Below are 16,171 nucleotides of genomic sequence, written 5' to 3'. Positions count from 1 at the left end.
TCACAAACCAACAAAAAGAGAAACAAAAATTAGAAATAAGTAACTGTTTGTAGAGCTTTCAGGGACCTCTTACAATGAATTGAAGAAGAGATTCCCCTCTCCCCAAAAATCATACAAGATCATAATTTCAACTGATGTAAGAATTCAAGACCGAGTTTTACTTCCACTTCCATATAGAAAAGAACTTGTTATTCTTTTAAATGTCCTCTCCCATACAATTTCATTACTTTTCATATAGGAATGACTGCATTACTTCCCCTTCCATGCCTAGTGAACATAAACCTCCCATTTGAAGAAGATCTTTTCATTAGAGTGAGACTCAAAACAGAATGCAAAACCCCACTACTATCATTACCCCTGCTACCCTCTCCCCCACATCGTTGGGACGATTCCGATTCTGATTCCGCACCAGCCGCAATGCTCTTATCCTCCTCTTGAATGCCCTCTTCCACACTCATTCCCAACACATCGGCAATCAAAATTCGACCTCGAGACGTAGCATCCATCGAAACGGAACGTCTAATCGGTTGAATTCCATTGTCTCTAATCTCAATTATGCTATTTCTCTCCTCCAAATTGCTAAGGGCTCGAAAAGAGCGCTTAGAGGCAACAGCATTACCCAAGCTATTCTCTTCTCCACCCCTTTCTAAATCTTCAATGGCCACAACCATGTCATTCTCATGTTGGCTGTCTAAGGATCCATGACCAGATAGACTTTCAGGCACCGGAGCCGGTAATTGAGCCGGCAAAGGACTAGTAGAGACAATACCCGCGCGACAAAGCGGGCAATTCGAGTGAGAATTCAACCACATATCAATGCAAGGAATGTGAAAAGCATGGCTACACTTGGGTAGTAGCCTTAGACTCTCATCTTCATGAAACTCAATGAGACAAACAGAGCACTCTGTTCCTTCCACCAACCCATCTCCCTTTTTATACTTACAAACTGTGATAGACTTGATAAGCGTCTCGTCCAAGCCCGTTGTGACAATTTGCCACTGATCATATCGCTGCGAAGGGCTGAGACTCTCATCAATTTCTTCATTTGGGTTGCTTTGCAATCGTCTTCGCAATGAATCAAAGTTACCACAGTACTTGGAAACAATTGTGTAGTAGGTTATGAGAAGGAAAGCACTTGCTAGAATGCCGATAATGGCAATTACGAGAGGGGAGAAATTTGAATTCGAAGAATCATCGGTCTCGAATTTGAAAGGTGGGGGAGGTGGGAAGTTGGAGCACCATTGAGAGCAAAATATTGTGCAGACGCCTTGAGAACAATCCTTGGGTTTTACATATGGTGCCCAATATGGTGCCCATGTTTTTGGGCTAATGTCAATGGAGGCCATTGACACTCGTTTGAGACTCACTAATCTTACTTACTGCTATAATATAATCACAAGTGTAGAAATAAAAGAAACATAGAAAGAGACAATTAGGTTTTCATTTTCCAATGATGAGAGAGAGAGAGAGAGAGAGAGAGAGAGAGAGAGAGAGAGAGAGATTGCACCTCAAAATTTGTACTGAGATCAGAGACTGAGCTCAGATTAGCATGAATTTTCGTGTAGATTCTCTAATTCTCAGTGGGTCTTTTTATGAAGGGATGATTGGACTCACATAATTACAATTTTTCATGGTTTTTAGGGGAGTGTGAGATGTAAAGCAGGGGAGAAACAGGGGAATGTGGGGAAGAGATTAAAGAAACATAAGAAGAGGCAATTGGGTTTTCATTTCTCAATGATATGAGAGAGAGAGAGAGAGAGAGAGAGAGAGAGAGAGAGAGAGAGAGATTGCACCTGAAATTTGTACTGAGATCAGAGACTGAAGTCAGATTATCATGAATTTCCGTGTAGATTCTCTACTTCTTGGTGGGTCTTTTATGAAGGGGTAATTGGACTCATATAATTGACATTTTTTTTCATGGTTTTTACTTTTTAGGGGAGTGTGAGATGCAAAGCAGGGGAGGAACAGGGGAATGTGTGAAGAGACTTCTTTGACATTGTTTTAGAAGGGAACATGAGATGAAAAAGGAGGGAGAGCCACAGTGCTTTGATGGAAAGCAAAGCAAGGGACAAGAGGGGGTGTTGTGGGTTTTCTTTTTCTTTTCTTTTTTTTATCTTTTTCTTCTTGCTTGGAAGGGATGAAGATCATGGTCTGTTGAGTAAGATGGAAGATGTGAGGAGCTCTCCAAAAGTTGGTTGGAGCGTCATGAAGTTGGGAGAGCTTTTTTCCAAGAGTAAAAAGACATGACTATCCCTTTCACTAGCTTTAATGACAACTGATCAGCACACTGCAACATAATGCGGAGATGTCACTAGCGTCAAGGGACGCAGTCGGTATTAATAATGGGAGATCCCAAATGTGATCCGTCTCATTCAGTCTTTTGGAGATCGTGATGAAAAACATCAAGAGGTGTTGGACGTGTAGGGCTTAAGGACCTTGCACTAGAGAAGGCTGAAGAGGTGTTGGACGTGTAGGGCCTTAAAGACCTTGCACTAGAGAAGGCTGGCCTAGCATATGCATATGATGGGGTGTCACACTGAAAAAAGAAAAGGCCCGTGGCATTGGAGAACGAAGTAACAATTAGTCTGTGAGTGAGGGAAAAATAAGTTCTCAAATTCAGTTCCCTCAGATGGGTGGATGACTCGATGTGAATTGTAAAGAGTTTCATTAGAAACTGGCTTTGCCACCCATGGAATTAGACATGCCACTCATATCAGATTATGCAGGCCTCCACGGATTACCAGAATCAAGAATAGTCATCCTATTCTGATTCTTACTCTGATTCGCCCTCTTGGCGTGGGAAATAGATTCCGGCATTTCCCCCCTTTAATTCTGCCTCGGTGTCAACTCTGCCTTTGGTTCCGTTATTAACCAAATGTTGGAATCAGGTGGAATCAGAATGGGATGCTGATCCAGCACCTAATTCCTACAATCCAAACCCACAGATAATTGTTCAGCCCACTTGATCAAATTGTAAATTGGGAGAATTAAACATTTGTATTTTGTAAGCATAAATTTGGATAGGGATATATTTGTCATTTTAAAAAAAGGCAAAGAACAATTATCATCAGTTTATGATTTTTAGGAAAAAGCTTTATTAGCGGTCAAAGGAATAACTTTCTCGGTTGATGAGCAAAGTTATTACTCTCTACAGCCAACCCACCAACCGCCTTAATAATAAGATTCATCAACACCTTTCCTCTTCTTTCTTTTATTTTATTTTTTCTATGGAAGGAATTGGTATCGACACACCCTGCTTTTACTAAGCTTACTGTGAATCATGTGACAAGGTCTCACGATACCTTCAATGGACCTTAACTCTTCCACCTACTCAGTGTCATTCTCAAAATGCCTGTCATGCCATCAGTTGGTGATGAAAATTACGAGAATGCCTCTATTTGAGGCACTCAGCTTTAAAACTTGGGTTTTGCTAATGAGGGTGGTAATGATATTTTCCAATCATTTTCTATGAATTTATTATCAAAAGATATGTAGACTGTCATTTCCTATGCACCTTAACAAGTGCCCTTAGGTCACTCGTTAGCAATTGAAGGAAGAAAGTTTCCTCAATTCCTCATATGCACATACAGTGCATTTGGATAGCCGGAATCAGGCGACCCAAATCGGAATCCTATTCCGATTTCTGTTTGATTCCGGAATTTGGATTGTTGGAATAAAGAATCCCATAGGAAGAGATGATTCTAGAACGAGAAAAAGGCCGATGGAATAAAGAGGAGAGGAAAAAAGAAAGAAAGAAGCACCTCTCTTTTGTCCACTCGGCTTAAAAGGAAAAGGAGTTGTGCTGGGATTCTACATGCACTCACTGAGAATTATAACATCAAAAGAGATTAAAGCCAAGAGAAGGGTCAGAAGTGAGCAAAACAAGAGGTCCCAATAACTCTACTGCTATTCTTTAGCATAAAAGCAAACAAGAAGATGAAAATGAGAGGGTGGAAAGATGAATCAAAGGGTGCACTCCACATCGGCCTTGCCACCTCTTGGCCTCACTTCACATGGTCGTGATTCACGGGGTGCCCACTCAACCCAATTTTGCTACCTTCTATTACCCATTAATTTATTTATTAGTTTATGAAATGATACATTTGCCCCCTGTTCTTCCCTGAGCCACCTCCTTCGATGACTTCTATTGACTAAAGTTGCTAGATTGGATTCATTAAATTAGTGGGGCACACATACTTGGGAAGGAATTGATTCTCTTTATTTGGCAACCAAGCACTTAACTATTAGCACCCAATCTCGATCACTTGGTTGGCAATGGGAAAGAGGGCCCACTATACTCCACCCACCTCTGATTTTTAAGTCGGAAATGTGACATGTCGGTCCCTTCGATAATGACCATTTAATATTGTTTTGATGTATTTATACCATCGTCAAAGCATTGGAGATGAGTGGGGCCATTTTTATACTTCTCTTATAAGGACATATAACCACCATTTTAATTTGAGGAGGAATGATAGATAGAAGGGAGCCCTTGCATAAAGAGCCGCAAAAGGGCTATTCATTGGATCCAAATCATTTTAAAATGCAACTGAAAATGACGTGGATCCAATGAAGAGCCCTTTTGTGGCTCTTTATGCAAGGGCTCCCTTGTATCTATCATTGCTCTTTTAATTTTAAATGGTGCAAAAGTCTTGAGAACAATCTTTGGATTTTGCATATGTTTTTGGGTTAATGTCAATGGAGGCCATGGGTAGTTGTTTGAGTCTCACTAATCTTAGTTATAGCTATAATATAATCACAAGCATAGAAATGAAAGAAACATGAGAAGAGACAATTGGGAATTTCTGAAAAAAACCAGAAGAATCTACCCACTCCTTTCTCCTATTTTTAGTTTTGCTGTTTCTTGGGTTCGTGAAGACAGTTGAGGATATACGTTCATTGTTCAAGCTGAGAACATCGAACACGCATTGCCTCATTGCATAGTGGGCAATCCCATTGGCCAAACAAGTCCCCATATCTCCATATAATACTCATCTAATTATTGAACAGAACTAATATTTGTCATCGTTAATAAGATTGTATAGATAAAGTTTCATTAACTCAAGTGTTAGTGATCAAAGGTCAAAGTTAACCTGGTTTTAAATTTTGATAGTCATCCATAGATTCCCAAGTAGAACAGACTTCAAATCTGTCTGATGCTGCCAGCCATCCAAGATAGATCTCTGTACAAACAAACAAAATAGACTTGTAAAATTCCTAGTCTTCAAACATTGGTGTCACTGCAAGAAGTCAATTATAAAATGTTCAATTACCAATTGACGTTCAAGCATTTAAATATAAAAAGACCCACACACAGTAATGAGATGATACCGACTGGGTAAGATTCCAGGAATGTGAAGTGGAGTTCAATCAACAATTTCTAGACCACCATTACAGGTATGAGAACAGAAAAAAATGAACATTATTACAACTTCAATTCCAAGATCACCATTATGGACAAGGAGAAAAAAGAAAAGAAAGAAAATCAATGTTTCTAAACTCATACAAGAGCACCTCCTTCTAATTTAAAAAAGAATATGAGTTGTTAAACAGGAGAAAATCAGATTACCAGATTACCTGAAATGCTGGCAGACCTTTTATATTATCAAATTAAAATTAGATTCTTATAGGAGTAAATATAAGTAAAAAAAAATTGAAACGAATATCCATATTAAATCGGCTTGTTACTTTGTTACCCATATGTGGACGGTCATTTATGAACTATCTTTTTTTTTTTTTTAATGGCAGATAAATATTATTAAAGAGAAGAAAAGAGACGAGGATTGTCAATACATAATAAATGAAAAAAGCAAAGAGAAGAAAAATATAGAGGAGACCAAGCTACCCTTCCCAAAGGGAGACAATAACGACACTAGAGAGAATGTCAAGGGGGAGAAAGTCAAACATCTCCAAAGCCTCCTTGTGGACCCCTTCCTTGGCTAGATTATCTGCCTCCCAATTAGTAGATCTTCTCACATGCCTGAAAGAAAGAGAGAAGCCTCCCACCTAATCCTGCATCCCATCAAAGGAGGGGGCAAATCTCCATAGAAACACGTGCAATCCCCTAAGACACTGAATAACACTCAGGGAATCTCCTTCAATGACTAATCCATTATCTCTCTCCAATAGCTTAATGCCCTGGTGTATTGCTCGAACATCAGGCTGATCCCTATTGGTCCCGAGAAAGCCCATTGATCTCGATTCACCACTTAGAACGCCTCCAATTTTTGCTAGCCCCAGGTTCCCCAAGCTGAATTCATTAAAGTTAAGCTTTAATAGGCCCAGGGGCGGGGAGGCGCCCACTGACTTGCCTTTGCTCTGAGCTGAAGCAAATATTCCTCCACCCATTCCATAAATCAAAGGCGGACACAAACTTGAAGCAAGGGACAATCCTCACCCATGAGATTTTTAAGGCAATCACTTTGAAATAGAGGAATGAGGAACTCTTACATATCCTTTGAAAATTCGAGTGTTTCGAAAGACCCCGGATATGCTAAATCTACCCAATATACTACTACTCCACACCTCTCTAGCTAGTTTGCAGTGGATAAACATGTGGTTAACTGATTCCCCATCCGTAATACATAGAGCACAATAATCAATGATCAGCATATGCCTAGGGGTGTAAACGAGCCGAGCCAAGCCGAGCTTGGCCTCTCGGCTCGTTAAGCTCAATACCTGAGCTCGGGCTCTAACTAGGCTCGATCTCAGCTCGGCTCGGCAAGGCTCGCGAGCTTACCAAGCTCGTTAATCACCAAGCTTCTTCTTCATGCGCTTCTTCTGATTTTCTTCTCTTTGAATCATGCTCAAAGAAGGTGAAAATGATAAGAATCAGTGGGGTGTGGACTGATTTGATTTTGGTGAAGTGGGTTTCCTAGATCTGAGATGAAATGGAAGAGGGTTTGACATAATTAGAGGGAAATGGGCGGTGATGGTTGGCGTAGAAGATGGAAGATGGAAGTTTAGGTTACAGATGAGAGGTGGTTGGAAGAGATGGTGGTGGATTTGGAGGTTACTGGAGATTGGGAGGCCGGGAATTGCTTTAATGGAAGGTTGGTTGGATTCTGGCAAGATTGCCGGAATCAATGGAGATGGGTATGGTCGGAGGTGGTGGCTGAGGGTTGAAAAGGGGGTTCAAGGGAATGGCAAGGGGAAGAGAAAATGGGGATGGTCTTGCCAAAGAAGGCCGGAGAAATCAATAGACGAGGCCCTCCTCTCTCTCTCTCTCTATATGCTTGAGCGAAATTCCAGACCCTAAAACCCTATTTCGATGGCCATTTTATTGAAGGAAATAGTATATTCACCCCCACTTTCTTCCCCGGACAACCCCCATTCAATGTATTTGTGGCTACTTTTTGCTTCAAAGGGGCAGGCTCAGGTAGAACAAGGGAGTGAATTAAAAAAAATAATATATCTGCATCCCTTTTCTTTCCCTTGGACAACCCCTTTGCCCAAATTTTTACACTATATATATATATATATATATATATATATATATATATATATATATATATATATATATATAAAATCCTTATCGAGCCTTAACGAGTTGAGCCGAGCCGAGCCTGGCCTAGCTCGGGCTCGTTAAGGATTCGAGCCAAGCTCGAGCCGAGCCTTTACCGAGCCGAGACCGAGCCAAAATTGACACCCTTACATATGCCTATTCCGCAGGTGATTTACTGTCTGCATCCTGTCGAGAAAAGCCACCCATCCAAAAGCACAAACCTTGGGAGGTGATTGGATGCTCCAGACTCTAGCTACTTTGGAGGACTCAGAGCAAGACACAAGCTTTTGGTAGAATGATTTGAAATGGAACTCCCCAGAAATGTTCCAGATCCAAACCCTTTTATCCTCGCCAGAACTCTTTATATAGCATCCTTCTAGAATCCCCATAACTCTAGCAACTGATGGAATCTCTCTGTCAAAGAGGTTTATTATGAATGTTTTCTTCCACATCACCATATCCCCTCTCCACTCAAAGCAATCTTTTAATAACGCCTCCTTGTTCACAGCCACTACAAATATATCTGGGAAGAGATCCTTCAAAGGCAACTGTGCACACCACTTATCGGTCAGAAATCTAATTCTATCTCATGAGTATACTCTGAGTCTCGCTCCTTGGAACTTATGTCTATGATGCAGTATATCTCTCCATACTGTTACCCCAGGCTGTCTGAGTTTATTGGACTACCACCGCCCCTGACCAAAACCATACTTACTTCCAATCACTTTGACCCCAAGATGTGATCCCTCCTACCTAAATCTCCATACCCATTTGCCCAGCAGGGCTTGGTTTACTTCATTTATCTTTCTTATGCCTAGCCGCCCCCGCCTTTAATGGTTTGCAAACCTCCTCCCAACATACTAAACTAGTTTTTAATAACAATAACAACAACAACAACAATAACAATAACAATAACAATAACAATAATAATTAATTAATTAATTAATAAAATAGAAATCTGCGTGGTATTTGTTCTAATCTCTTCACAATACTCATAGGCCATTGGAAGATCAACAACTGGTAGATCGGGACATTTATGAACATCTTTTGTTCCATTAGTTATTGGAAACTAAGAAAATACTGTACCAAAACCTGTTCTGATGTTGAACTTTTCTCTTAAGGAGGCAATCCAATAGCAAAATGTAAATTCCTAATTTAGGGCATTCTGCTATGAATTAAAATGTGGGATGTCATGTGAGTTATTCCTCATTTTTATTTTAAATCAGTACATCATCTAAACTGTATTGTAGAGGTGATTGCTAAATTAGAATTTGGGCTATAGGTAGCACCGGCCAATGTTCTCTAGTTGAGTATATGCTAGGATATCTTCATACCCAAACAACATATAGAAACTTCTTATCATTGCAAGATAAAATGGAAAACAACAGTGGACAGAGCAAATTCCTTCCTTTTTTTTTGTGTCTGTGTGCGGGGGGTAATAAAATGCAATGTTGTTCATAATTTTTTCTCAAGTAATTGCCATAAATATAAAAAAGAATTAAAGCTGCAAATAACACTGAACATTGGGAAACTGATTGCCAAAAATTGCAAGTGCTACAGTAGTGAAAGATTTAAAATGTAAAGAATAAATTTATAACACGGGAGGAGCAACACCTTTCGTTCCCAAATTCCCAAATCTGTGTATCAATCAAAATCCTATCCCCTAAATATTGCAGGCAGTTGATTGCATCTGTGTTTCTATTGAAGGCATGTTTAGTTTCTCTTTCCGGGAGTTTGGGTCCGGACTCTCGATTGATTGCCAAATGTTCTGTTTCTCCTCTTTTGTACCTATCTAGTCGAAGAAGGAACATTTATAAATTTATATTAAACATTTTTCTAATCGTGGCCGATGGGCTGATGATAAGAACCATCCAAATCTAGTGGGACCAATTAGAGAATGGTTGCAATGATAAATCTATAGCAATCATACCATCCTGGTCATCTAAATGTTAGCGCGCATACTGATAGTAAGAGAGATGTAGTTATTTGTTTGAAAGTTTTTAATGGTGAAAAGGATAGTAGGACCCACAAGAATAGATGATCTAAATACATACATAATAATGCATAGGGGTGTAGACTGATAATTGTAATGTATAGCGGAAGTGAAACTTGAGGAATGAGAGGTGCTGAAAAATGATTCAACAGCGAACAACAGTTATATGTGTAACCACTCATCTAAATTATAAACTTTTAGTGAAATGGACAAGGGATTTTTTTGGATTCAGATGAAGGGTAACCTTTCGAGACATGAATGCGAATTTTTCTTGAATTAGCTGTGATGATGGTTTTGCTCGATATGGAAAGCAGTAAATGTCTCAGATCTGGACATGATAAAATGTCCGTGTTTGTCATCACTCTACTCAGGAAACCTGGAGATCAAAGCCAGCCAACTCTTCCCCCTTTGTTTCCTCTGATTGCCCTTCATTATTGCCAGCCTCTTTTAACTCGCTTCCAGATTCATCAATATTCTTGTGACTTAATTTTAAACGAAGTGGTCTACCCATCAGTTCCTGCAGCAAGCAAGTCAATCAGATCAGGTCATTTCTCAATCGTAACATGATATTTTATTAATGAACTAGAAGAACTACGAGATAAATGAGATCAAAGGAATAAAAACTTATATGGAAGCAATAATTCAGAACTTAAAGTTAGCAACATAGCATCCTCTATGTATGAAATACATGGGACAAACCCCTATATCTCACTGGATCGAAAATTCCCCAAAGTATACCCAGGATATTTATTCCCCTCTATAATTTATTTGAGAATTGTGAAGATAATGTTAAAGAATATTCAAAAGAAGAAGAAAATAATATTGATAAGAGCAAAGGTCAAGAACAAGCCATAATTCAGTAAAGATCATTTGGGAAAAAGTTGGTCGAGCGATAATGAAATCTGTTACCGTTCAAAAAAAAAAAAAAACAACGACAAGGCCGAATGCAATGCAAACGACCGAGCATATAGCTACCAACAACGACAAGGCCGAAAGCAACGCCAATGACCGGGCATATAGCCAACGACATGGATTGCAATGCAAACCACAACAAAGGCGAAAAACTATGCCAAGAAACTACACTCACCATGTAGAAGCATCAACAACACGACTCGCAAAGCGAGTCCACCAACAACCAACCACAACAGATCTCCTGTTATCATACTCATTCATCATGGCTCTCATCATGCACTCAATTGCTGATTAGAGTAGGAACCAACACAAACCTCTCTACTGATAGTCTCTGCTTGTTTCTTTGGTGATTCTTTCCTAAAAGTGAGCAACTATAAGTTTCACATCAAGTGAAACATGGTTCTTGGTGATTCTCAAGCAAAAGTAAGTACGTCATAGGTTCCAAATCATTATTGCAGTTGACCATCTTGTTTAAGTCCAGCACCTACCATAAAAATGCATGCCTTGAGATTCACTTCTTAATGACGTTAAGATCACCTTCCCTAGCCTGCGTTACATGGATAATATGAACACTATTCAAATTGCCTAAAACCTTGTGAACGTGCAAATGCATTGAGGTTAATTGATGATTCATCTAAACCCAAATTTACATTATACATGTATGACAATGGCAAGAATACAACTCATAAGTACAACCTTGTTAAAATACTTTCCCAATAACTCTGCTTTTCTGTGTAGATTTACAAAAGATGTTATAGAAATTAGGTTTGCTGCTCAGTTGGTATGTTCAATCTAGCATTCTAAGTTATAAATAACTAAGGTTGTGTTCTTTAACCATTCTGAGTAGCAGTTTTGCGCTCTTTCTATGCTAAGAAAGAAAAAATGGGGAAAAAGGAGAATGGTGTTTGGCTAACCCGACCCAATCTACCCATTTCTTCAAGTCCCAAATTCTCAACATCCTTTGGCATTTTAAATTTCCACCAAAACCGACACGAAATGACTAAAATATTTCTGTTTCCAGCCCCACCCGAACCGAAACTGAAACGACCGAAATGCATAAACCAAAAATCGTAATGGTAACAGTGATATATTATATCAGTATGTACATAATTATATTTATATGAATTTCATGCAAAATGTGGTACATTTATTATGTATGAATATTTATATAAATTATATATGAAATTTTGCATGTACTAAATTATCAGACATGAGCGAAAGTACATGTCTCTAAGTGTTTCAAAATTTTTAAACCATTATGGATGATCGTCTTTCTTATGTGACGGTTACTAAGTAGGGATTTGCTAGGGACCATCGCAGAAGACATTTCACACCCGGGCTTTTGCATGAGACAGCAGCCACCTTAGATGAATTAAATGCATAAGATGAAAAGTGAGCCTGTGTGGCTGCTCTCTCATGCAACAGCCCGGGCGCGAAATGCTTCTCCGATGGTCCTTAGCGAATTTCTTCTAAGTATGTATCTATGCTTATTCTAGCATTTTCTAAAGTTCCATCTTTAAATTCTATCATTTGCATATGTTTTCTTGATTTTCTAGGTTTTCCACAGAAATTTCCAACCGAAATCGAAACCAAAATGTAAAAACCTTGCTGCCAATTTCGCCTGCTCCAAAATTTAGAGAATAAGAAGCGTTGAAGAATGCATCCTAATTTGCTTGAGTTTAGAGCCTCAAAAAGTTCGAATTTCAGGTCTCACGGAAGAGGAAAGGGTGGGGAAAAGAAGTTTGTTACACATAAAAGGGTACTGCACTACTGCTTAGCTTTATTCTGAGCATATACTTGAAGCTGGCACATGAAATTTTCTCATTTTCAACTAAAATGTATCTGAGATTTCTACTCTACATTACCATTCATGAAACAAATAAAATTTCACAAGTTACTTGAGATCTAGTTTTCCTTACTATTACAGTATTACCAAGTTGGAACCAAATTAAATATATGATATCCTATTATAAGACGAGAAATCAATTATGGGATATCTAAACAAACACAAATAAAATATTCACGGGGAAAACACAAAATCAAATTCTTAAAGAAAAAAGCAAAGCAAAAGCTAAATCCCTAGTTCCTCACATGCGTAACTAGAGAGGGATTCTTTAGGAAAAACTATTGCAAGTTAAAATTATATCCATACTTACCACTTAAACCAAATACATTGGAAGGTCTAACAAACCAAATATGATCACCCAAAAACGCAACTACAATTCAGATCACAAATTTATAACCAAACTAAAAATTAACATAAACCAATCCAAATTATGCATCCATGTCATGAATCAGTATCTCATCTAATCAAGCTCAACAAAAGAGTATCTGACACATGATGATTGATGCCAAAAACAAAAACTGAACGAGGGAAAATTGTATTTTGAAATCACCTTCCCATCCAATGCAGAAACAGCAGCTTCTGCTTCCTCCTTTGTGGCAAAAGAAACAAACCCATACCCTGCTGATCTCCCTGTCGGACTTTCAAACACCACCCTGGACGATACTGGCTTAAAGCTGTCTGCAAAGAACTCTCTAAGATTATTAGACCTCAACTTCCATGCAAGATTTGAAACATAAATCTTATGATGTGTTTCCACCACGGCGACACCCGGAGAAGGGGGAAGAGAAGGTTTCTTCATACTCTTCGCAAATTCAACCCTAACAGTCCTCCCCTTTAATTCCTGCAATACCCAAATCCCAATTCAACAAAACCCACTTATCTGACAATTGTCCGAAGCAAATAAAAAATAATCTAATACAAGCCTGATGACCCTTCCCTCCAATTCCTAAACCACTCAAACCATAGCAAGAAGGAAAGAAATATGAGATTCAATTCAATCCTAATAAACCCAAACCTTAATTGGACAAATACCCATTTCAGGAAAACACCAACAGAAGAAAAAAAAAGAAGTAATGAGATTAAATTTTCTCTCTCCCAAGCACTAGCAAAACCCTAATTCAGCACAATCCCCAATTAAAAAAATTACGAATATGAGGAAAGAAATAGGGTTCCCAAGAGTGTTATATGGTGGACCCTTGAAAGGAAAAAAGTGCCTACTAAATATGCGATGTGATTAAGGATATCTACAATGGAGCAGTAGCTGGTGTCAAAACCTCGGATGACACGTCTGGTGAGTTTCCAATTGCAATAGGACTGCACCAAGGATCAGCTCTAAGCCATTATCTTTTTACGCTAGTTATGAATGAACTTACGGAGTGTATCTAGGATGAGGTGCTGTGGTGTACGTTATTTGCAGATGACATAGTATTAATTGACGAAACCAAAGCATGAGTAAATGCTAAGTTAGAGTTATGGAGAACTACTTTGGTATCCAAAGGTTTTAGACTGAGTAGGAAGACAGAGTATATGGAGTGCAACTTTAGTAATGTAAGGAGGCGGGATGAGGATGTAGTAAAAACTGGACAGGAGGTACCTAAGAGGGATATCTTTCACTATCTTGGTTCAATTATATATAAGAAGAGGATGTTAACGAGCAGGTTGGTTGAGATGGAAGCTTGCCTCAAGAGTTCTGTGAGATCGTAAAATCCCTACCAAGTTGAAGGGAAGTTTTATAAGACAGCTGTGAGGCCAGCCATGCTGTACGGCTCAAAATGTTGGGCCCCCAAGAAGCAGCATGTGCATAAGATGGGTGTAGCGGAGATGTGTATGCTTAGATGAATGTGCGGCCACACAAGATTAGATCGAATTAAAAATGAAGACATCTGCAAAAAGCTGGGGGTGGCACCAATTGAGGAGAAAATGAGAGAGCACCGTTTAAGATGGTTTGGGCATATCCAACGTAGGCCTTTGGATGCTCCAGTGAGAAGAAGTGACTCGTGCCAAGTTGATAGAGTAAAAAGAGGTTGGGGCAGACCGAAAACAACTTGGGTAGAAACAGTGAGGAAAGACTTGAGGGCTAGGAACATAACAGAGAAGATGACCTTGGATAGGATAGAATGGAAGAAAATGATCCATGTAGATGAACCCAACTGGTGTCAGGAGTAGACTTAGTCATTTTGAGCCAGGTAGATCCCTTCACCTTCTTCAGGAAAATTTTCTAAAGGATTCATTAGCCGACCCCAACTAGTATGGGACAAAGGCTTAGTTGAGTTGAGTTGAGAGCATTCTATAAACAAAGAAATGACACATAATTCAGCCCTAATAAATTCGATAGTCATTTCAATAAAATGCACCAAAGAACATGGAAAAGCTCAAGAAAGAAGCCTCTCTCCCAAGCACTAGCAAAACCCTACTTCAGCACAATCCCCAAATTCAGAAAAATTACCAATAGGAACATTTCACAAACAAATAAGTAACATATAATTCAGCCCTAACAAATTCAAAACAGCCTTATTCCAATACAAAAACACCAAAAACATGGAAAAGCTAAAGAAAGAGACCTGTCTCTCCCAAGCACTAGCAAAACCCTAATTCACCACAATCCGCATTCAAAAAAAATTACCAATGTGAACATTTTATAAACAAAGAAAGCCTTTCTCCCAAGCAATAGCAAAACCCTAATTCACCACAATTCCCAATTCAAAAAATTACCAACAGGAACATTTTACAAACAAAGGAATAACATATAATTCAGCCCTAACACATTCAATCCAGCCTAATTTCAACACAAAAACACCAAAAAACATGGTAAATCTCAAGAAAGAAGGAATTCAATTCTGCTTACGAATGAACTGAATTTATCAACAACAGCACGAGCTTCTTCCCCGGTCGCCATTGTGATGAAGGCAAAACCCTTGCTTTGCCCATTGCTTTGCTTTATGATCTAAAATTCAGCAGAAAAAAGAAAAAAGAAAAACATCTTATTCATAAACCCTAAACCCTAAACCCAAAATTGAAAAGTAGAAACCTTGAAAGAAGGACGAGAAAAATACCTCGACATCTTTGACAGTCCCGCACGTGCCGAAGAGATTTTTGATATCAGGGGCGGGGAAATCAAAGGGTAGATTTACGACGTATAGTTTTCGTCTTTTTTCATCTTGATGAGTTTCCTCTTCGTTTTCTTTGAGTGGGATTTCTTGTAGGGAAGAGAATAGCTGAAAATGGGGGGTTTTAGTTGATTTGATGGAAAGAGGTTGAAGGGGAGAGAAGGGAGAATGGAGAGAAAGTGAAGGGGTAGAAAAGGAAACGTGAAGTTTTATGGAGGGAGAAGGTTTGGGGGAGAAGAGGAGGGTGGAAGAGCTGAAGAGAGAGGGTGCTGCCGCTGCCATTAGGAAAAGAAATATCCCATAAACAAACAGTGCTCGGCTCTGTTTATCGCGGGGATTCGTTATAAAGACTGATTTGACCTTAGAATCTCAGGATAAGACAATCATTTCAGGATAAGACACTGGCAACCGTCTCTTGTAGTCTTGTATGATGTTGTTTTTATAGGAGTGGGCAAGTTAGATCTACAAATTATGTGGTCATATGGGGTATCAAGTTAGATTGAAATTTACAAATATGTGGTCGAACCTGCGACCTCGAGGTTGAGATACAAAGTCTCAACCATTGAGCTCCAGGCTCAACCGCTTTCTATAGGAAGAGTTGCGACTCAACGTCAGGACAGCTAGGGTCCATGAGTAGGCATGAACTGTAACCAAACAAACAAAAATGAACCAACCACAAAAATTCTTGAACTGTAAAGGGAACCGCCCAGAGAAAAGGTTGATCACTGGGGCAATTGATGGGAGCAGGTGCCATGTACAATGGGGTTTGGGCTTCCCATTGAAGAAAGAATCCTCCCCTTGTACGTGGT

General features: G+C 39.2%; 2 protein-coding genes across 2 annotated transcripts; both read right to left on the bottom strand.

Annotated features, from left to right (window-relative positions):
* Positions 1-3,010, bottom strand: LOC143884880 (E3 ubiquitin-protein ligase Os04g0590900-like). The gene has a single exon (XM_077388722.1). The coding sequence runs from the start codon at positions 1,344-1,346 to the stop codon at positions 231-233; it is 1,116 nt and encodes a 371-aa protein (XP_077244837.1). The 5' UTR covers positions 1,347-3,010; the 3' UTR covers positions 1-230.
* A 1,946-nt stretch (positions 3,011-4,956) lies between these two features.
* LOC143884879 (28 kDa ribonucleoprotein, chloroplastic-like) lies at positions 4,957-15,731 on the bottom strand. The gene is made up of 5 exons (XM_077388721.1): positions 15,309-15,731; positions 15,101-15,199; positions 12,806-13,096; positions 9,742-10,014; positions 4,957-5,183 (listed from the first exon to the last, which is right to left on the bottom strand). The coding sequence occupies exons 1-4, from the start codon at positions 15,642-15,644 to the stop codon at positions 9,865-9,867; spliced, it is 876 nt and encodes a 291-aa protein (XP_077244836.1). The 5' UTR covers positions 15,645-15,731; the 3' UTR covers positions 4,957-5,183; positions 9,742-9,864.
* Between the last annotated feature and the right edge of the window lie 440 nt (positions 15,732-16,171).

This window comes from Tasmannia lanceolata, unplaced genomic scaffold, assembly GCF_043159265.1.
Source record: "Tasmannia lanceolata isolate RefF3 unplaced genomic scaffold, GAP_Taslan_0.1 ptg000008l, whole genome shotgun sequence".
In the NCBI taxonomy this organism is placed as follows: Eukaryota; Viridiplantae; Streptophyta; class Magnoliopsida; order Canellales; family Winteraceae; genus Tasmannia; species Tasmannia lanceolata.
The sequence above is the reverse complement of the archived record's forward strand: the minus strand, read 5'-3'. Positions and strand labels throughout refer to the sequence as shown.

Excerpts from the sequence above, each read along its gene's own strand:
- LOC143884880 (XM_077388722.1), bottom strand. The coding sequence starts at position 1,346 with ATGGCCTCCATTGACATTAGCCCAAAAACATGGGCACCATATTGGGCA.
- LOC143884879 (XM_077388721.1), bottom strand. The coding sequence starts at position 15,644 with ATGGCAGCGGCAGCACCCTCTCTCTTCAGCTCTTCCACCCTCCTCTTC. Across the intron at positions 15,200-15,308 it reads GGACTGTCAAAGATGTCGAG|ATCATAAAGCAAAGCAATGG; the intron begins GTATTTTTCTCG and ends GCTGAATTTTAG. Across the intron at positions 10,015-12,805 it reads TTTCTGCATTGGATGGGAAG|GAACTGATGGGTAGACCACT; the intron begins GTGATTTCAAAA and ends TGCTTGCTGCAG.